Raw genomic sequence first — 22013 nt, forward strand, 5'->3', positions numbered from 1 at the left:
AAATGACATAAACAAGCGACAAAGCCATTGTGCTGGAGATACAAATGAATAACGTAACTATTTCTGTTATTTATTTTTTTTACAAAAAATGCCATGTCCAACATTATTCACACCCCTTCAAATTGTTGCAAATTATTGAGAAAATGCTAGTTTCTATTACATTTACAATGGTCTTGTAATGTGAAGTCAACTGCAAGTCATGGCTAACAACAGAAATAGTTACATTATTCATTTGTATCACTTGTTTATGTCATTTCCAGCCAGAAGAAACCTCTTGGTCAAATGAAAATATATAGCTCAACATTTGGCATGGGTGTGAATAGTTTTGGGCTTAACTGTATATATATATATACATATAGGTGGTTTCAGAGAATTACTATTCAGGAATCCAGTCATTACACACACACACACACACACACACACAGATGCATATCGAGCACGCACAGTGGAAATGATGTAAGGTACCTTTTGAGAATGCTGAGGCAATTCCTTTTATTTGTAATGACTAAAGCATGTCTATGCATATCAGCCAGGAGATGGGATGACTAATTGTAGCACCTGCTTCAGACTCGAGGCTGTTCTGCACTGTAAGGACAAAAGACTCCAAGGACGGATGGAAAGAAGGAGCAAAACAATGACAGCAGTGACAGTTAAACATGTGGGCCGGCTACGGGGCGAGTTTCCTTGTATGTGTGAGTGTGTGTGTGTGTGTGTGTGTGTGTGTATGTGTGCGTGTGTGTGTGTGTGTGTGCGTGTGCCTGATTAACAAGCCTTAACAGCTTTGTTGATATTCTGTATTTTTTACATTATTTTGCCCTTATTTTACCGTGCACTTTTTAACTGTCTTGCTCAGGGACAGAATTACAGGTTTTTTACCAGCTCTGGATTTCATCTAGCAACATTTCATTTAATGGTTATGACCTTTAACCAGCAAGATACCAGTCACTACAAATTATAACTTTGAATTCTTACTATTCACTTTTCCAGATAGAAATGAGTTACAGTGTAATGAAGATATGAAGCCGCTTTTTCTCCAGTACTGATGTCTTGTCAAAACTACTTGTTGACTAACTATTTGTAGTTAATTTTAAACACTTCCTGTTCAGAATCAAATACCTAGTACTTTATGAAATGTTACTAGCCACCTTGAAACATAGAGAAACTGGAATATTGAGTAGTACAAAAGGATGAAAAACATTAATAAGAGCTGATTAGGTTATATCAAGGATTGGAACAAAATGTGTCACAATTCTGAAACGTGTATCTGCAGTATTCAGAACACACCAATATAAACCAAACCAAAAGCCAAACCATTTCATAATGATCAGCCGGTTACAGCTGTGTTTGCCAAAGTACTTGTACCTACTGGTAAGCCAACAAATTTGTTCAATAACGTCATTAACTTTGACACGTCTTTGTTCGATATATTGTAGTCATACAGTAGACACACGCTGTCTTAAATATTAAGTAGATGATTAGCGTACACCAGCAACACGGCACACATTTTGGTCTTGATCACGAAATATTTAAATGTTTTCATAATGTTTTCACTCTTCCTTTAGTGACATAAATAGATAATATAGGATGAAATTACAACTAACAATTGGAATAATTACCATTGAATACATTGTAAGTCTACTTTGAATAGTCAGTTGCAGGATATCAATGTTAAAATGGCTTGGCATAGTTCTGTAAATGCAGCACCAAGCAACCGTCATGACACTGACTCCCACTGACTCCTAGGGTCATTAATCCAGACAAGAAATCAGAGTTAATCTGACAGAGGGAGCGTACTGTCCCGATGAGGAATGTCAGATTACCCTGACCACTGCACCCAAATGTCCCAGGTGCCTCTCGTTTTTGTAATGCTGCTCACATCTGGTTGGCAAAGAGCTTTTGCGTGATTTAGCTCAGTGGGATCTGAGGAGTCTTTCTGAGAAATGACGGGGGACAACAGTGTGATGGGAAGACTAGCCTCTTTGTGTGGGTCACACTTGGATGGAGATCAACTGATATCTGGAGGAAAGCCAGAGGTTAGTATACACTTAACCTGAACACTATGTGCAGACGGGGCTGCCGGGATAGGGTTGACCACAAGGTAGAATGTCTTGTTATAAACAGGCCTGTATACAATGGACAGTGATTATTGTAGCAATGTTGGCTAGTGTTTAACATTGTTTGGCAGCTAACTTAGAAAATAACTGGAAAGCCCATAAGTTCCAGGAATTAAGAGTCAGATGAAAGTATGTGTGTGTGTATTCATTTCCATGTGTTTTCAGCACTGGGCAGAAAGAGCTCGTAATACACTGCATGTGGTTTGCCGTATCTTTTCCAAAATCTTCCCGGTTTTATATTTCAGTCGATACATAAAGGCCAAACAAAATCATTTCGCATTTCTAAGCAAGCCAGCATTAAGCTTTGTATCACAGGGAATTGTGACTTCTAGAAGGTGTTATGTTGGTTCCGTTGGAATGTGAACTGTGTCTGTCTATCTGGGTTTCCTTAGGCATGGTATGGGGCTCTGGTTCACTGTAACAACACCTAATATGGTACATGATGGACTGGTGCCTATTGATTGCAGCACACACAACCAGATATATCCAACACCTGATTCAAGCCATCTCTACTGGCCCAGATGTTGTTGTTGTTGACACCACGCGCATGTTTGTCTGTTGCCTTGGCAAATGAGCGTGTGTTTTGTCTCTGTGTCCTCTTACAGCACAACACCTGGCTCTGGCTCTGCTTACTGTTCATTTGGCTGGTGTTATGGAGTGCTATGTGTCTTGAGGCCCAAGGCTGCTCCTTAGAACTGGACTCTATACTCCTCTCCTTTTCCCTCCTCTATACTCCTCTCCTCTCTATTCTATTCCTTTCCTCTCTAGTCCTCTCTTTTCTCTACTCCTCTCCAATGTACTTCACTTCACTCCTCCATAATCTCTCCTCTCAGCCTGGAGCTGTAACTGTACAGCTAGCGTCACAAAGGGCTTCTGGGATGCTCTGCTGCTGGCTAAACAATGCATTATGCAGGGAGCCATTGGGCAGCTGTGTTCAGCTGTGCTCTTTTTAATAGTCCAAGAGAGAGCAAAGCCCACGCATGAAAGAAAGGATTTGCTCTATTTCAGGCAGTGTCAGCATGTACTGCATGACCTATGTCCTGGTTCTTGAAGTGTCTTGGACATCCTGTCAGAGCTCTTGTTCCATGCTGCCAAAAACACATGCAGACAAAAATAGCATCAGCACACCATAATAGATTTTCACAATAGTTAATTATTCATATGGATTTGACTGGACAATGAACAGGAGCAGATATGACAACAGATACATCAGAACTGCCATGTGTCTTTACACCAACCTCAAGAAACAATGAGTGTGCATCCATGTGTGTGTATGTGTGTGTGTGCATCCATGTGTGTGTGTGTGTGTGTGTGTGTGTGTGCGCATCTATTAGGTGCAGTGGTCTCTTAATTCTTTCCGGAGCTGTATTTGCCTCTCTAGAAGGACATACGTTTAAAAAATAAGTGCATGTGAGTGCATGTGAGTGCGTGTGAGTGCGTGTGAGTGCATGTGAGTGCGTGTGAGTGCGTGTGAGTGCGTGTGAGTGCATGTGAGTGCATGTGGGTGCGTGTGAGTGCATGTGAGTGCGTGTGAGTGCATGTGAGTGTGTGTGAGTGCATGTGAGTGTGTGTAAGTGGTCATACATGTTATGCACGTCTGTAAGTGTGTGCAGAGGGGCACTCAGCCCAGTGGTGGTCAGTCAGGAACAATGTGTGCCACTGGGCTGTTCTCCTACAAGCTGGCAGCTCCATTGGGCTCTGTCTGTCTGTGTACACATCAACATCACATCCACAGTACACTCTGTCTGTCTGTGTACACATCAACATCACATCCACAGTACACTCTGTCTGTCTGTGTACACATCAACATCACATCCACAGTACACTCTGTCTGTCCGTGTACACATCAACATCACATCCACAGTACACTCTGTCTGTCTGTGTACACATCAACATCACATCCACAGTACACTCTGTCTGTCCGTGTACACATCAACATCACATCCACAGTACACTCTGTCTGTCCGTGTACACATCAACATCACATCCACAGTACACTCTGTCTGTCCGTGTACACATCAACATCACATCCACAGTACACTCTGTCTGTCTGTGTACACATCAACATCACATCCACAGTACACTACTCACTCATGCACACAAACAGCCATGACACAGATGGATGCTGTGCACACAGTCAAACAGACAGGCTTTCCAATGGGCTTCATCACAAAACTCCCAACCCTTACCTCGTTCATCTTAGTGCAGTGGTTCCCAACCAGTGGTACTAGGACCCCTGGGGGTACTTGGCCTCTCCACAGGGGGTACTTGAAAACACTTATGACACCATAGACTTACTAGTGAAATGAACATGAGAGGGTACTTCATGGGTCCTGAAAGCAGTGCAAAAACATTTTGGGGGTACAGTTACTGAAAAAGGTTGGGAGACACTGTCTTAGTGCAATACAGGCATTCAGTGTCTGCCAAGCCTTGTCTTGCTCTGCGGGACAATTAGAAGAAAACCGCCAGTTTATTAGGAGGGTGTTTAATGGTGTGTAACCAGGTTTACAGGCAGTCGGTTGGTGAGAGCAGCTGGTGTGTTTATGTGTGTGTAACATTATGTCACCTCAAACAGGCGATGCAGGTTTAGAGGGAAGGAATAGAATCACTTGACCCTTTGCAGCTGACGGGATTAAGAGTTAAGAAATGAATGTCCTGTTGAGGTTTCTGTTTGCGGGTTTCACACAAGCCATAGGAACATTGACAAGACGTACACGTGCACAACCATCTATTCTGAAAGTATTTAGTTAGGGAAGGGGGAGAGGCAGACTGTGTGTTATATTAGGTTTTAAAAAATGAATTAGAGAGCTTACTTCCTAATATGTTTAAATGTTAAGAAACATTTAAACGTATCTTCTAACCTTAGCTACTGACACAAATCCTAGTTATGGCTAGTCACCACTGTTAGCAAACGGACACCAAGCCAGCTGTACCACATTAACCAGCCAGCAGTCTGTACTTCACCAGGAGGCTGTGGTGGTGGACCACATTAACCAGCCAGCAGTCTGTACTTCACCAGGAGGCCGTGGTGGTGGACCACATTAACCAGCCAGCAGTCTGTACTTCACCAGGAGGCTGTGGTGGTGGACCACATTAACCAGCCAGCAGTCTGTACTTCACCAGGAGGCCGTGGTGGTGGACCACATTAACCAGGCAGCAGTCTGGACTTCACCAGGAGGCTGTGGTGGTGGACCACATTAACCAGCCAGCAGTCTGTACTTCACCAGGAGGCTGTGGTGGTGACCCTCCACCCTCCCCTCTTTGTTGTCTTGCTGGCCTCAGCCAGAGGAATGTGGAGCAGTTACTAAGACACTGGATGTTTTGGTGTTCTCTGCTTTCTATAAAAAATGAGGCCACAGCTTCACTTTGGAAGTGTCCATGATCCCTCCTCCCCAGTCAACCAGATGGAGGGAGCCAGTGTCGCCTTGAGGTGGGGGGTTAGAGTGTTGGTTTGGAGAGTGGGGGTCTAGGAATGATAGGTTCTCTCTCTCTCGCTACTCTCCTAGTTCCCAGAATTCACATGATAATTAAGCCATTCCTCTTTCATTCTCTGTGGGCCTACAGCTGACCTGAAGTGCTTTGGATAGTCCCTGCAATCTTTGGGCCCACCGCTGGCCACAGCCACTTGCCTGCTACGCCAAAACCACCTGTTTGATTTTCCCAGGACCAAAAAGGGTGGCCGAAGTACTTCAGTAGGTCGCAGGCAGATTATCCGCCCCCCCCCCCCACCCCACCCCCCCACCCCACCCCACACTCGCAACGTTCCTTAATCCTGAGTCATTCCGTTTATCACTCCCTCTGCTATATTTACTCATTCATTTCATCCTATCCCCCAAGTCCACAAATATTGAGCTATAAATTAGGCAACTTTTAATTCCAACAAAGGAATGGCTAACAAATAATTTCTCTCCGACAGAGGGGTTGCAGCTCTGAGTGCAGCTGAGGGGGACAGCAGGATCTGGACAGAGGGTGGTAATGCCTTTATTATGAGAGCACAGGGGGGGGTGCAAGCTGGAACGCTGAGCGGGAACACACTGGGACAGATGGCTCTTTTCTTGTTGCCAGTGGACACCGTGTGTCCTTGTTGTAAAACACACAGGCCTTGGTATTGACCATCAGGCTCGATTTTGTCCAATCATCATAGATGTGTTTGGATGTGCAGCAGCAGTACAGATGGCACTTGCTAGAATGGAATGCGGCCGCTGTTCAATTGTCATGAGTGTCACTGAACGGTCAGGCTTTCATCAACATTAATTCTAGGCCTGCGTACCTCTCGTACCCCCCGTCGTCCCTCTCCCAGGGCCCTGCCCCTCTACCTCTGTCTCCGTGCCCGTGATGCAGGCGGCTGGCCAGGGCTGAACACCTGTTGTCTGTTCCCAGGGTTTTGTATGGAGGGTGGGGCTTCGTGCACATTGTTGTGGTCAGGTCACCTTACAAAGCAGCCTATACAGCGGCTGGGCAGGTGGCCTGCAACGGCCTACAAAAGCACTGGATTTCCCATGGCCTCATTATTCGAGGGTTTCGGCTTTGTTTTCGCGTGGTGGCAGTTTTAACACCAGCCAGGTCGTGTTTGTAGAAAAGTCAAAGACAAAACAACACCAGGGTCACCAGAGGCAATAACAAACCAGGCACAATATGGGTGTATTGTCAGAGTGCTGTAGTGTGCCCAACCCACTCACACCTGCATCCTCACCACATCCTGGGACACACCTCAGTGTACCTGTGGCTTGGGCTGTTAGTTAGGTGGAGTGTGTGTGTGTGTGTGTGTGTGTGTGTGCGTGTGTGTGGCTGTTCCCGGAAACAGGAAGGTCAGAGTGAATGGCAGATGATAATGATCTGAAAGGATGCCAAAGCACCTGACAAGACTACACAGAGGAACAACAGATATAATTCATTTCAACATCCTGTTGCAGGACACCGGGGTAGGAAATGTTAAACCTCTGGTGTCTTCAAGGTATGAAGAAATTATGCATTGTCATTTATCATTATTCACATAATAGTTTTACAATTCTTTTAGCTACTGGATTTGTTTCCTGTTGTAGCAAACTGGCTCAAATGAAGATCCTACAGTTGTATCAGCCTGTAGCTAACTGATTCATCAGGAAGGATAGAACCTCGAAACAACTGTTCTAACATAATATCGAGGGTTCATCTCCACCATAAACTGATGTTTGGACCATTCATTTCCTAACACTGGTAGGGAACTCAGGGGTTTTAGTGGAGGTTGGACAGGGTCATCTATTGCCACTGAAGTGTTCCAGGTCCCTCTCACCTGAACACTAACAGACTAGTGAACATAGGATATGAACATCCTATTGGCCAATAAGGATGGGCACAGTAATTTGAATATTCAAATAAACTAAATTAAGTTAGTATTCAAGTATTAGTGTGTGTACTTATTTTTGCCCATCAGATATTATTTTACATTTATGTATTTTTTTTGTTAAAATAAAATAGTTCTGTACATTATTTTTCTAAGTGTCTATTGAAAATCCCATCTAGAATTGTTTACACGCGATGATATAGCTTCAATTTTTTTTTTAAAGAAGACAATGTTTCTTATGGAGAAAGTTTTTAAGCCATCCTTTACACGTGTTTTTGTTAACAATCGTTTTAGCAGTAGTGGAGAAATTCTGTTTTCTCTCCAGAGGAAGAATTCGAGGGAAGGTGATAAGGAGGATGCCTCGTCTCTCTCCATCCTTTTCCCTCTCTTTCTCAATTTCTCCATGTCTCTTTAGGGAGTGACAGCTGCCGACAGGCTGTTAATCGAAGGCTGGTTGAGGATGGAAAGCTGCGGTGCCGCTGGCCAGCTGTGAACAGCTGGTCTCTCTAAAGGGAAACTTCTGCACCCCCCAGCAACACTCTGGGGCTTTCTATGGGTGCAGCAGAAAAGACACAGCCTCTTTGTTGAGCTCATCTACGGGTGTTTGGGGAGACAGTTGTTTAAGAGGGGCCTTGTTAGACCAGGCTCATTGTCTCACTGTAAATTAGTTAAAATATCTCCTGTGTCACTTAGCACAAGTCTGTTGACACATTGTCTGACAAGGCCCCAGTTGTTGTTGGCCAAGAATTAGTGCTCTTTAACAAGCTATTTTTTATTTAAATCTATCAGCGGGTTGTCTTGTTTATTGTTGTGACACCTAATAAAAAACTGAATATTTATGGCTAATCTTTCTGTGGGTTCTAACTGATTAAAAATATTCCTCTCACACTTCACATTAATGGTTATTGAAAGGAGAATTGTCTAAAAAATCATAATAAAAAGTGGATGAAAAGGAGCATTTTGAGAAAGGGATTCTTTCTCTCCTTTTTCAATCCATTGGTGGTAGAAATGAACATTTTCAGTAGCAGGGCCGAATAATTGACTACAAGCTCTTTGAAACAATCGAAGTGTACCAGCCCATAACAATAACTTAATGAAAAATGTGTCATTCAGGAGATTCCAAATGACTCATATTGATGCATAAAACTTAGATGCAGGTTTTGTATCGTGGGGTGGGGGGGGGGGGGGGCCTTAAGAAATCATCCAAAACTGACGTAGCGAGTGCTGTGCCCTGTCACTGGAGAAACAGGGGCCTGTGTCCAACCTGACAGCTACCTGCTCGGGTCACTTCAAGGTTGGATGTGCTGACTCACAAGCCTCATACATCTGCTACACACTTCAACACAACGTCACCAGTGAGTTTGAATGGGTCTAAAGTGCCATACCTGCCATTTGCCGCTGCAATGGAAGAACTAGTTAAAACGTATCAACATTCAGCCGGGTCCAAAGGGCAGGTCTGTCTGGCACATTCCAATGCATAATGTGGTGTGCACTGACCGAAGGAGGAGGCAGTGCTTTAGCTAATGCCTGGGTGATGGAGGAGAGGGTCAAAGAGGAGGAGCAGGGGGTGGGTTGGGCACGGTTGTCCTAAGCACTATAAAGGCCTCGGGCATTATTAGATTTTCTACAAGCTATAACAGTGTCTCCTATTGTGTGCCCCCCCCCCCCACCCCCCACCACCTCCCACCCCTCCCAGAAATGGCACTGACTGTGTCCGGCCCCCTAGGTCCAGGGCTTCTTCAAGCATTCGCCATTGGAGTGGAAAGGATCCCACTGCACAATGTCCATGCTCTCAATAGATCTTTAGGTGCCAATGGTGCACTGTCACTAGCAGATGGCGAGCTAATTAGAAGCTATTAAGTGCTTTGAGGGTGTGTGGGAACCAGGCTGGTTGTAGGACCCCGGTGCTCATGGCCCTCAATAGGCAGACAAGCAAACTGGCCCAACCAAAGCCTCACCCATGGCGTCAGGGAGAGAGAGGGAAGACCAGGGGACACTGTAAAACCACAATGTTTAAAAAAAAGAATCTCCATTATTTGTGCCAGAGGAGGACAAGCAAACACTGAGACAATACTGGGGGGGGTGGGTGAACTGGGCTTGACCCACTAATACAGCATCAGTGAGGTGGGTGTGAGGGGTCAGGGGTCAGGGCTCAGCAGGCCACAGCACAGCCACAGGAGGATGCTCATTAGCTGTCTGTCAGAGGGCCGCTGCCTGGTTGCTAATCCTCAGCTTTGTCAAATGCCGATGGCATTAGCTTGAAATCTAGAACATATTTCACCAGCATTCCACTCCTTGTGCTCTGTGTCAAACTACACATGGAGTAGAATAATAACTCAAATAGACGTACCCAGGCTAAGAAGGCATTTTATTCCCCTCAGACATCTGGTATCATACTGTTGTAACAATGGTGGAATTCTTCATGCCCAATTCTAAAGCTAGAACTCAGGAAACATTTTTGAAATGTAATCTTGGCATGATAAGACTGTTACTTGTTACTTATTATTTTGATTGATGGATGATATGATCTGTCTGGCTTATATGTAACTACAGATTCATTTAATAGAAATGAATAACTGTTCTGGAAGCAGAAAATTCCTGTATGCACTCTCTTTGCATTGTACCTGGTACAGAAATGAAAGTCATTGTTCTAGACTATTCTAAAACATTACTGGAACATTTGAATCCTACACTATGAATATATGCAATGTACTGTTCAGTATGTATATAATATATAATATCAAAATGCATATTGTTTATCAATTTTGTGCAAATAATATTTGTGTTCGTTCTCAGTTATCGGTATTTCCATTATGTCACTTCTTTTTTTTAAATAATGTATATTATAGATAGAATTGTGTTTAATTGAATGTAATCTAATCAATAGTATGTTGTCTTGTCTTTAACTTGTCTGTACACTGTCATGTGTTTATCCTTACAATGTTTGACCCTGAATAAGGTAAACACTGCAACGTGTTTCTGAATATGCTGAACCAATGAGAATCACGGAAATACTACTCCAAGAAAGCCACGTTTCCAGGGCCTCAGTTTGGCCATAGATGAGATTCAGGGTCCCACCCCTATGAACACTCAGCACACCTGTTCACAGTTGATATTATCAGTCTAGAAGGAATGGTAAGAACAGGGAAAACACATGATCCTTCAGTTTCAAATGGGAAATGCCTAAAAATGCATATTTATGACCAGCAGTTCTGTCACAGAGATGAAACCGTGGTGACTTCTCAGCTAATATGAAGGAGGGCTGGTTATCAAGCATGATATACCAAGAGGTACAAATAACCTCCCACCAAGACCGGTCTGATATACAATATGCTACTGTATGTCATCATGAAAATGCAGCTGGAAAAATCAATACAGCTGGATGGAACCTTTTGCTACATTTCTACACCAGCAAAGCATCATCGGTCAGCAATCTGCGGGAGGCTTCCTTTCAGCATTCAGAATCACCGCTGTGAAAGTAATATAATGTAATGTCGAGATAGGGCCAACACAAATGGTTGAGGTAGGAGAAGGTTGCAACTAGTAAAACATTCCTGGAATGTCCTTCCTCTTAATAATCAACCCCTGTTGCCCAGCTTCTCTTACTCCATAGCTGTTTCCTGTCTTACAGGCTGCAGCCGTGCTACCGCTATAACATTAAGAGGGTATTGCCCGTCAAAACAATTATGGGAATAATGACCTTAAGACAACCAACTGAATCAAACCTCTGTTTGTCTAAAGAGCTCAGGGTGATTCAGAACCAGAGAAGAGAGCTAGAAACTGTTTTAATCCCACAATTAGTAGCCAGCTGTAATGAACCAATACAGAAAGAACCTCCTCTCTGTCAGTTAAAATCAGGGCCTGATATGTTTCGCTTCTCCGTCCCCATCTCTGGCCCTCCCCCTTGCCTTGATGTGCAGTAAACAAGATTAAAAGGGCCCAGCTGTGTGGAGTTATTGTTGGTGTCAGTAGGAAGTGCTGATAGCTTCTGCAGCTGAACAAAAGCTGGATGATAGAACAGAGGGGCGCTCCAGACTCACTGGCTCCAGGCGAGATTTTCTCCCACAATCCTTGCTCTGCACTTCCATTGTTTAGGGCCACTGGCTCTCCCCATCCCCAAAATGACCTGAGAAATAGGAAGGAGGATCTCCTCACACCTGCACAGCTCTATCTGATTACTGGTCAAAGAGAGTTTTACTCAACCATTAAAAGCAAGAGGGTTATTCAGAAGACAAAGTTTAAATTCATTAATTATATTTTTACTTCCATGCATGTAATAGGGTGCATGATTTAGTTGTTAAGGAAGTTCCGCATTTCAGTTGCATTGTTTCAGTAATTCATACACTGAAATACTCATTCAAATAACTTTTTTAAACTAGATTCAAACAATTAAAATCTAAATGTTGTGGGTTATTTTTTTTAATGTTTTTGTGTTATTGTTTGTTTTTCTTTCTCCACAAACCTAAAAAGTTTAGTTTCAATTTAAACATATAAAAAGCAAAATGAATAACCGTAAATTAATCATACATCTAATTCTAGAGGACAACAGCCAGCAATGGGCATTGAAATTGCAGCATTGTAATTTATTTTATATCTGTGTAAAAGATGGATACAATCTTGTACTTGAGCTGAGGAATTTTCTTAGAAAAAAGAAGAGGGGGGGGGGCTAACTGAAGGAATTTAGGAACTATCACTGCAAATTCAAAACCCTCTTGTCTTTTTTTCTTTCAGTAGCCTTTGGAACTTGAGTGAGCAAGCTTGTGACAATGGCAGTTTGCAGGTGTGCGGGGCGGTAATCTCTTCAGAGAGTGGTTTAACGTGATAAATGAATGACGATCTTGGGCAGCCAGTTTGTTCTCAGGGTTTGCGCTGCGCAGGTGAATGGGGGAGCAGGAGCCCGTTGTTTGCGGTCTCCATGGACACCGCCCGCTCGGCGCCAGGCTGACAGCCGTCAGGAACTGCATGAATGGGTGACGTCACGGCACAGGCGCCTGCCAGTCTGCTTCGGCTTGTTTGGACAATCTGGGGAAGATTCAGAGCAGAGCAATGCTCTTTCAGGCGCACACTCACACACTACCGATCGCATAGGACATGTGTAATAATCTGTTATTGCTTAAAAAAAGTATTTTAAAATATAATTGGACTTATTTTGTTCATTAATTCTGCAAATTATTTGAATATCTACTAAATAACTGCCAAATAAGTTGACTCTTTCCTAAAACAATATCGCAAATATTTTTAGGCTTTGTACAAAGCATAAGCAAGCATATGCATATGGAAGTAAAATATAATATTATGAACTTTTAAATCAGAAAATGTTGACACAGGCAAATACAAATGTTTAGAAATGAAATTATGTAGTAGGGTAGTAGGAACAGTTTCTGCACAGCTGTAAGTATTTTATCAATATTATAAATTAGCTAGCATCTTTTTCAGTAGGTTAAAGACAGACATTCCCAATACAATCCTATATTGTTGTGACAGGTCTGGCTATTTACCGTGTATGATTGAGTAACAATTGCCTATGCTGTTAAGGCTACAATTAAATGCCTATTCATCTAGTAATTGCAGCATTCTTCGTGAATATGGCCCCCACCCACTTCTCCGGGCGGTCTATACACCTGCATAGTCCGCGGGCGACGGACAGCTGGGTTCCCACACAGGACACCATGAAAAAAACGCACACATTTGTTTCCATTGGTAACACCATCATTTAGCAGATTATAAAGATTGATAAACACTCGATCTCTATTGGAAGAGTGGACTGGAAGCCCGCCCCTCCCTTTACAGGCACGATTTTTTCATTGGTCCAAACCCTCAGAATGTAACCATTTTGGTCACTCCCCGAATCCTAAAGGAAAGATAAATGCAGCCTGAGTTCACTTCAATTTTATAAACTGTCAAGGTTTGCTACGAACTAACCGCTGGACAACTTAAACAAGGATATCACCATAACTCTTCCAACATAATTTGCAGTTGTAACTTTTTGCATATTGCAGCAGTAGCAGCAACAAAAGACGACATTTCTGCTCTCTCATCTTCAAGACGTCAAACAAGAGAAAATGAAGGTTGTAGGATCTACTTGCGCGCTGAAGAACACCGAGGACGTGGTTCGTTGTCTCTCCGAGCAGAGTATGTCAATTTCCAAGTGCAAAATCCCACTGCTGGACGAGCAGATGAGTGTATTTCTGCAAGACATGAATAGCTGCTACAGCAAGCTAAAAGAATTGGTTCCAACTCTACCAGCCAACAAGAAAGCCAGTAAGATGGAGATTCTGCAGCATGTCATCGACTATATCTGGGACCTGCAGGTCGAGCTAGACACACCGGGCAAGCAGCAGACCGCAGGTGCACCCCGCACCCCTCTGACTACCCTCAATGCAGAACTCACCAGCATCTCTGTAGAGGTATGTGTACAAAACAATTCCATCAACAATTTCAGCACATTTTTCCTGCTGTCATGCATGCCATATTCAAGGGTCAAAAGAAATCCCTGCATAATCCTGTACTGAATTCAGGTTGTTGCCTTTCATAATATTTACCATTATGCCCCCTCTTATTCACAGAACGGATGCTCTGATGACAGAATTCTCTGCCGCTGATAAAACAACAGACCGAAACATTAGCATAAGCAACGTGAACGGTTTTGCCAGTCATTGATGACATTTCGTCGAATCTCAATTATTGCATCCAGCAGTGGAGCGACGTGAAAGTCCATGATGTGCATAGATAGACATTCTCGAGTTTAAACTACGAAGTGTCACGTCAGAGGAGCTGTCCCAAATCAGCCACCTGGTGTCCCGGTGTCACCAAGAGCGGTGCGTGCCGTGAAGACAAATGTGCTGGTCGAGCTGAGCGGATGATAATAAACAACCACAGCATCCCAACCCAATGAGCTCTTAGATGTTGATACATGGAATTTATTTGAAAGAATCTTTCATTCCTTGTTCAAATACTTTTTTCTGTAGTTTGTTCAATTCATGCGTAGAAAATATGTATTTTTTGTCGCAAAAAAGTTAATTTCTCAGATTACTGAGCTATATTTGTATTGTATATTACAATGATTCAGATGTGATCCCCAATGTTGTTTTCATAGCAATGTGCTTAAGTATACAGTGTTTTTATTAAAACATAATGTAATTGAGAATGTTTCCTGATCTCTTTCTTGATTATTTGAGTAAAGAACCTAGTTGATTCACAACACGCACCCTGCTGTAGTCTAGCTACTATGGTTTGAACTGAGGGGTCATTCAATTTAAGCAGTTCAGATATTACACACATAGAATGTTGTTTTGGTAGGAATGGAAAATTGCAGTAAACAGAGACGTGTCTTCGTATCAAACCAAATCAGGACACCTAATAGTTTTTCATAATCATTTTTGCTGACATCAAATCAAGAGTTTATTCATCAACGTTTCAGGTATAAATCAAAATTCGTACGGCAAGGTCACTCAGCAATCCACTGGAAAGAAATTTAAATAACAAGTAGCCTACATAGTAAAACAATTGTATGATATTATGTGACACTTTATTGCTATATTAAATAGATGCATCTTTATGGACTTTTTTAAATTCACAAAGCATTAAAACGTTACATACACAAATAATAGCTGGATGTTGTCCAGACGTTATAAATGCATGAGTGAAAATTCAACAGACAGGCTAATATAGACATTTCCAAAATCGACTTATTTACCTCGTTGTGCACCACTACAGACATATCTATTAAATCTCGTTCTAAATTACCTTAGCCTAATCAATAAAATACCTCATTAGGTGTTGATGAATGGATGTATTTTATATAACATTTGTATGAAATAACTCCTATTTAACCAGTCATTTTCGATGACGACCTTTTGCAAGTCATTCCAATCATTGCCATTTAACTATGTATAGCATATAGATTGATATAGAACTACAAAACCAGTTTCGTTAAGCTCTGATAATTATTAATTGTCATGCATATCCAATATCCATTATTGTTTTCATATTCACAGATTAAAAATGATTATAACTTTACCCTACAATTTAGCTCACGCGCGCACGCACGCACACACGCACAGTAAGTCTCCTTTCTTGGCCACGATCCCGGCCCATCTGCAGCTTGGCTCACGGATTACTGTTTGTTAATGTTTCAATCAGCTGTGCACAGAGGAATGTGAGGCTATTTAACCTGAACTTCCCCAGGTGTGCGGCGGCGCCGTTCAGTCTGGGCCCGCCTGCCCTTCCCTGCCCTTGGCACGATGCTATCACACAAACACAATCCCACACTGACTCGGCTTTAAAACATTAGCGCCGCAGCTGCGCGAACTGCACTGCGGGGGATTTAGAGTCGCATCTGGGAGTGTGAATAAATACAACTGCTGAATAGACTGGCCTGCTATCTACCGTAGATGTGACCTAAGTCTCGCGCGTTTTGTTGAGATATTTTAAGTTTTGTTAACTGATCAACAATCAAATGAGCAATATGCCTATACAAGAGATCATTTCGTATGTTAGCATAGGCTAACTAATGCCAATTATGACACTTAATTCTCTTGAAATGTAGAAATTAATTATTATTTCGTAGCCTACTTATTGCTATAAGTTTATAAGTGGAAAACATTGACTTAGAAATTTCAAGAACTTTCAAACTAAAACAAAAACCATTACGGTAGTGAAACTGATGAATCCCCCCCCGCTAACGTTCTGCGTTGCCTGTTCTGTTTAGTAGTGTCAAATCCGTTTGACCACACAAGCTCATTGGCCTGGTGAAGCAAGTATACACAATAGCTCCATCTTTTGGCGACGGATGGATAATACAAACACGTTTAAACCAGGCCAAACATTTGAGAAAGGTGAATAGTCTGGAAATAAAGGTATTTAAAGATTTCACGAGTGAGCATGACTTAACTCACGAAATTCACTTGGGGAATCCCCCCAGAAAGCCTCACGGATAGGCTGAAAGATGAAATTTGGGCAGAATAGCAAATGTACCCCTAAACCCCTACACCCTGTATGCAGTGTAGAAATCTGAGAGGGTTTGACAGTTGTAAGCAATCTGTTAAAAGCTCCTCCTTGCCCTAGGATAAGCTATAAGATTCACCTAATTAACTATACCAATCAAATTGTTTCAGACCTCCACAGGTACATAAGATGTAGGTCTTAGGCGTCCATTTGGGATTGGACTTTGTGTTACTTGCTATGACCACCACCTTTTACCAGATATTAGAAAGGGTGAGATATCACACATTGATTAATGGATGAAGGACACAGGGAGGAACATACAAGGCTTCAGCCCTACAGATGGTTTACCTAATGCATTCATGTTGCCAGGCAGCGTCACCTGGTTGCTCAAATGATCATCACATAATCCCTTGTAGAATGCCAGGTGGTTGAGAAACTGTACATTTCAATATTCTCGCAAGGTACATATTGTCACAATTTGAAAATATTAAATATTATTATTAATATATTTTTGAAAAATAGGTATAATGTTATGTTTCTTGTTCATCCTAATGTGAGGATTTTGAATTACTGCCCACTCCTAGTGGAGGACACTATACATAGCACATGCTAAATCCCAAAATGACTTCTTCCCTTTCACCCTTGGCCATCCATTTGAGCATTCACATGTGTCTCCGCCATTTGCGTGACTGTCCCAAAGCCGAGGGCGCAGGGGCTAATTAGACCCTCCAGTGGTCCCTTCCAGCAAGTGTGCAATGTTGCAGCCTTCACCATTTTTAATTTGTGCAATTTCACACTAAATAATGGATATGCGTACCTAATTATATGACACAAGCATTTGTACATTTCTGATTCCAAGAGGTGAAACGTGAAGAGTGGCACATGTGATGATCGAAGGCGATCCAAGTCAGTGTGCAAGCAAATGTGTAGGGGATAGTGGTTGTTTTGAGATTGACGCTGAGAGGTTTTAAAGACATGAGACACATAATAGCACATACATTAAATAGTACACAATTTTCCTCAACAGATCCACTTTTACAACCAGTGGCCAACAAATCCCGGAATGTATCTTTAAATGTAAAACTCCTCACCACTGCCACTAGTGGTCATCATCTTAAATGTAGTGTCCCGGATTCATGTATAATGTGTTGTCTATGAAACCAGGTTGCCTGCACATGAAGAGAGTAATTCAAGGTTAAGCCAGAACTGAGATATCTGCACTAAATCACATTTGTAACATCTGTTTAGTTTAACATTTTAATAGTTATAGTATATGTATAGAGTATTGTACACAAGACTTGACATTGCAAAAAAAATTATCAGAACCTTGTACATCCCAAATCACAGTTTTAACTTACCTCAGTTTGTTTGTACCTCAGTCAATTCTATTATGATGACCTATTAACCTCGTAGTGGTCCTCGAACCTTTCTTGGGGACTGCCTATTTCATTTATTAGGTGTCTTCAAGAGCTACCACAATAAAGTTCTCATTTAATTATCAAGGTCATAGCTGCCTGAATTATTTGAACTAGTTCAGGGCTACAAAAAATGTAAGACGACTAAGGGGTCCCCAGGAGAGGTTTGAGAATCACAGTTATTGTATGGCTAGCTAAATAATACACCTAGACTTTTACCAGTCAGGGGCGCTGTTCCCTGTCTCGCGGTGCTGATTACAGTGTTCCCTGTTGTAGAAAAAGGACAACAGCATGGGGGAAGCAGAGGTTGTTGCAGCCGACGAAAAACAGGCAGAATCGGGGATCTGTGCCATCGACGACTCGGTGGTATGGAGTCAAGAAGTCGAGGTGTGCCTGTTCCATGCAATGCTAGGTCACAAACCCGTAGGTAAGAATATAGCGTTTACTTGTAAACCATATGGTAGCTTGCTAGGGAGCTGTGTGCAGATCGTGTAGGCCTAAAGCCCCGTGTTGTAGTTGTAAAGCAACGCGGAGAGTAAGCGCCCGCCACCCATAACAACCCCCCAACAAGTTAGCTAGCCTGTTTTACACAGATTCTCATAGCCGGGAACCTTAGTAAACTTACACATTTATTAAAAATGTTAGTAATTTGTATTCCATTGACTCTTTTTGGTCGAATGTAATATTAATAGAAAAATGTAATTCCGGTCTGGCAGAGACCTGAAAATCATAACACGACCAGAATCTTGTGCCAAATTAAATTGCGTAGTAGTTAACTTACTGTAAACCAGCTAACCTCCTTAGGAGTTAACTATCTCTAGTAATTTCACCTTTGTAGTTCAGTGTTCATTACAACTGGATTGTAATGGCAAGCTACATTTTTGAAGAATATTGTCAACCCGACACTGCCTGTAAATTTTCTCTGCAGGGGTAAATCGACACTTCCACATGATCTGCATCCGGGATAAATTCAGCCAGAATATTGGTAGGCAAGTTTCATCAAAGGTGATCTGGGACCACCTGGGAACTATGTATGACATGTCTGCCCTGGTGAGTGTCATTATCTTGGCGTTTGTAAATATATTTTTTCAATTCAAAGTCAGCCGTATCACTGTAACACACAAGTCTAATGTAAATTCACACATTTTATCTCCTCCAGCATGAGTCTGAAATATTGCCATTTCCCAACTCAGAGAAGAGCTTCAATCTTCCCGATGAAATTATTCAAGATGTAAAAGAAGGTACAATCACTTCAGAATTGACAAAACTTATCAAAAATACTGAGCTACTAGAAAATCCTCTCGCTCTCTGTCTCTCTCTCTCTCTCTCTCTCTCTCTCTCTCTCTCTCTCTCTCTCTCTCTCTCTCTCTCTCTCTCTCTCTCTCTCTCTCTCTCTCTCTCTCTCTCTCTGTCTCTCTGTCCTGAACAGGTAAACTGGGATCAGAGGACGACATAAAAGATGAGTTCAAAGAAGAACGAGATCCCCCAGCCACACATGAAGAAGGTGCTCTCCCTCATTCAATGACATTTTGAACATTTCTCCTCATGCACCCCTCATCGTGTCCTCTCCTCTTTCTCTCTGACGTGAGCCTTATTTGAGCCATGTCCGTGCATCTCTTGTCTTCTGGCACACAAAGCGGCATCCCTCACCCGGTCGTTTGTGTCTCGTTTTTAAGGTTCCACTATGGTTGCTGGCCAGGATTTTGAGAGGTATGGACAGGACTCTTTCGCTCTGTTCCAAAACTCCAGCTTGACCTCAATACAGACCAGCTAATAACCAGAGACTTCGTTACAGTGACTGCTCGACTATTGCATAGAACATGTTGCGTCTTTTTCTCAGTTTCTCTTTCTGTCTTTTTACATTTTTTTTGTTTAATTTGAAGACATTTTGAAGCATGGCATGTTCATTTTTCAAAGTTCACCAATGTTTAATTTTAGATGAAGTTTAAGGACTTCAATTATGTTATAATGGCATGTGTTACATAGGTGGTGATGGGAAATGGAGGCTGTCACATAGTGCTCATGAACCAGCCTGCTCTCTTATATCATCCTATCTTTAAGACTATTTGAAAGTCATCTGTCTGTTGTCCTCCTCTGTATCCAGCACTGTTACCCTGCTCAGTGGTACATGATACTCCCTTTTGTTGTACACAGCACATACTTCCACCTGACAGTAAAAATAACAACCGTTTTAATTCAAGTCCATGCCCTACTTCACTGTCACGGTAGTAGCAGCCACGTGTGGCTTTCTTCACTAACCTGGAAGGAGGTCAAAAGCATTTGGTTTCACTCGTCAACATTCTAAAGTTGGGCCGAGTCACCCAGTCCTCATTTGAACCGCCGATCTCCCTCCCCTCAACCTGACAACTGCCCTCATCCTCTCTGTCTCTTCCTCTCCCTCCTCAGGCAGCAACTCCTCAGTGAAGATGACCGAGAGGGCGGGCAGCAAAGACAAGGAGCGGGAGAGAGACAGGGAGAAGGGCTCTGCTGAGGGTTTCCCGGGGAAGGAGGCAGCAGACAAGAGGAAGAGGAACAGGGCCACTGACAAGGTTCTCAGTTCCAGCAGCAACCCGTCCAGCCCCGGCGGGGCCAAGAGGAGGAGGACGTAGACCAAGACACACAGGGGTGCCCTTGAGATACCAACCGCTGCAGGGAGCAGGAGACCCACGGGGGTGGGGGGTGGGGGGGGGGGGAGAGAGACCAGGGAGTGGAGAGAGACTCTTCTGAAAGATGGGTCGAGGGGATCCATGGAATGACAGGGGAGAGAATAATGTTACTCATAGGTAATAGAGAGGCTATTTGGACAACGCTGCATTTGTCTACCTGTGACATGTCATGAAGAACGTTTAGCCCCCACCCAAGCTGCAGTTTTAGACGCATGTTGTGTTTTCTCATACCAAGTAGAAAGATGGAGCATTGCTCAGTTCCACATGATCTTTGAAGCCACAATGCCATAGCTACACCAACCGCCCTGAATGTCATTGGTCGTGACGATCGATCTACTGTAACAGCATGTGGTATTGTTGAACGATCCCCTTTCTCCAGTCCTCCGCTGCTCTGTGGTTAAGAGGCCAGGATCCCAGAAATGTTTACACAGTTTAAGCTGACATTCTGCACACCAGAATGAGTGTCAAGGTACAGTAGTGTTTAAGTTGTGTAAACTTCTCTTGTTTGGCTTTGGAGAAATGCAGAACTCCTAAATCACAGCAATACACGCAATGTATGGTATTGGCTGGACACGTGTTCATTGACTCCTTTTCTTCTGAATGGTTATAAGTGGTTATAAGCAGGGATAGTACTGCACCTCGTCCAGCTCTTCCAGAGACTGCCAACCAGATTGTCATTTTATTTTCTGTTTGAGTGTATAAAATGTAGTTGCCACTTGTTTGTGGGAAAAAAAGGTGGAAATTCCATTTTGCTACAGTCATTGTGTTAGTGATTCTGTACTTGAGGGTTACTGAATCTGCATGTTTTGGTTATTTCCAAAGTGTATTTCTTTTTCTCTCTCTCAAAGACTCACTCTTCAGAGTTTAATAAATGATGTCAGTTTAGCTGTAGTCTACATCCATGTGATGGTTTTATTTAATTTTCTATTTATTTGACATGTCATTAAATATGAGTTTTGACCAAGTTTCTGAATTGTACATTAATTCAGCAGTGGACTCGTTGGTGTGTGTATTATGTAGAATAATTATTTCGTTAATGTCTCCTAAATACATGTTTCTGTCAGTATGTCTGAGAATGTCATGGTGAACACAGGGATGTATGGCTGTGATTGTTTTACACCAATCGTTACACTGTCGGCTATATAAATATGCCAGTGATCTCACGTCTCTTTACCACTCAATCGTCTTCAAAAGCTCACTGCCATGTATCTTTATCACAGTTACATCCGATTATTGTTACTGTAATTGTGCCGTTCCACACCATTTTTAATGAAGTAATACTAATTAAAAACAACCACTGAGGGATTTCCCGTGCATCTCAAATCAGCCCCTTTTTCTTGTTGGCTGCCTGACTTTTATAATTCCTATCCTGTCTGTTCCTTGGTTTTACCTCAGCTCTAATCTGTTGAGTTTCTCCCCACAGGTCTCATGTGAGCCTGTGCCTTTTCCTCCGCCTCTCATACTGCATGCATGTACCCACATGAGGAGGACTTGCCCACATTGAACAGGCACTGTAGCTGTTTTTTACCACCACCTTCAAGCAACACAA

At 42.6% G+C, this 22013-nt stretch overlaps 2 protein-coding genes and 2 long non-coding RNA genes across 5 annotated transcripts; 3 read left to right on the forward strand and 1 right to left on the reverse strand.

Annotated features, from left to right (window-relative positions):
• Positions 1-1779: 1779 nt before the first annotated feature.
• LOC117595366 lies at positions 1780-8283 on the forward strand. Its single transcript, XR_004576569.1, has 2 exons — positions 1780-2033; positions 7853-8283. It is a non-coding gene; the product is annotated as an uncharacterized LOC117595366 (long non-coding RNA).
• Positions 8284-11894: 3611 nt separating this feature from the next.
• On the reverse strand, positions 11895-18102 carry LOC109616449. The gene is made up of 3 exons (XR_002197596.2): positions 18018-18102; positions 17475-17552; positions 11895-12459 (listed from the first exon to the last, which is right to left on the reverse strand). It is a non-coding gene; the product is annotated as an uncharacterized LOC109616449 (long non-coding RNA).
• Positions 13319-14580, forward strand: LOC105027755 (DNA-binding protein inhibitor ID-1-like). Its single transcript, NM_001310987.1, is given in 2 exon segments — positions 13319-13844; positions 14004-14580. Coding segments are annotated over 2 exon segments (381 nt in total). The 5' UTR covers positions 13319-13499; the 3' UTR covers positions 14040-14580.
• Positions 18037-21432, forward strand: mrgbp (MRG/MORF4L binding protein). 2 transcript variants are annotated; one of them, XM_010899987.4, is made up of 6 exons: positions 18037-18225; positions 18727-18848; positions 18958-19039; positions 19228-19302; positions 19475-19508; positions 20205-20408. In XM_010899987.4, exons 1-6 carry the CDS (start codon positions 18090-18092, stop codon positions 20287-20289), a joined length of 534 nt encoding a protein of 177 aa, XP_010898289.1. In that variant the 5' UTR covers positions 18037-18089; the 3' UTR covers positions 20290-20408. The 2 variants fall into 2 exon arrangements, with proteins under 2 accessions (XP_010898289.1, XP_010898288.1); XM_010899986.5 differs by lacking the exon at positions 19475-19508 and having other exon boundaries at positions 18040-18225; positions 20205-21432.
• The last annotated feature ends 581 nt before the right edge of the window (positions 21433-22013 follow it).

This window comes from Esox lucius, chromosome 12 (genome assembly GCF_011004845.1).
Source record: "Esox lucius isolate fEsoLuc1 chromosome 12, fEsoLuc1.pri, whole genome shotgun sequence".
NCBI classification, from domain to species: Eukaryota; Metazoa; Chordata; class Actinopteri; order Esociformes; family Esocidae; genus Esox; species Esox lucius.

Coding starts and splice junctions, on each gene's coding strand:
- mrgbp (XM_010899986.5), top strand. CDS start 18,090: ATGGGGGAAGCAGAGGTTGTTGCAGCCGACGAAAAACAGGCAGAATCG. Junction 18,226..18,726: donor GCTAGGTCACAAACCCGTAG/GTAAGAATATAG, acceptor TTTTCTCTGCAG/GGGTAAATCGACACTTCCAC. Junction 18,849..18,957: donor TGTATGACATGTCTGCCCTG/GTGAGTGTCATT, acceptor TATCTCCTCCAG/CATGAGTCTGAAATATTGCC.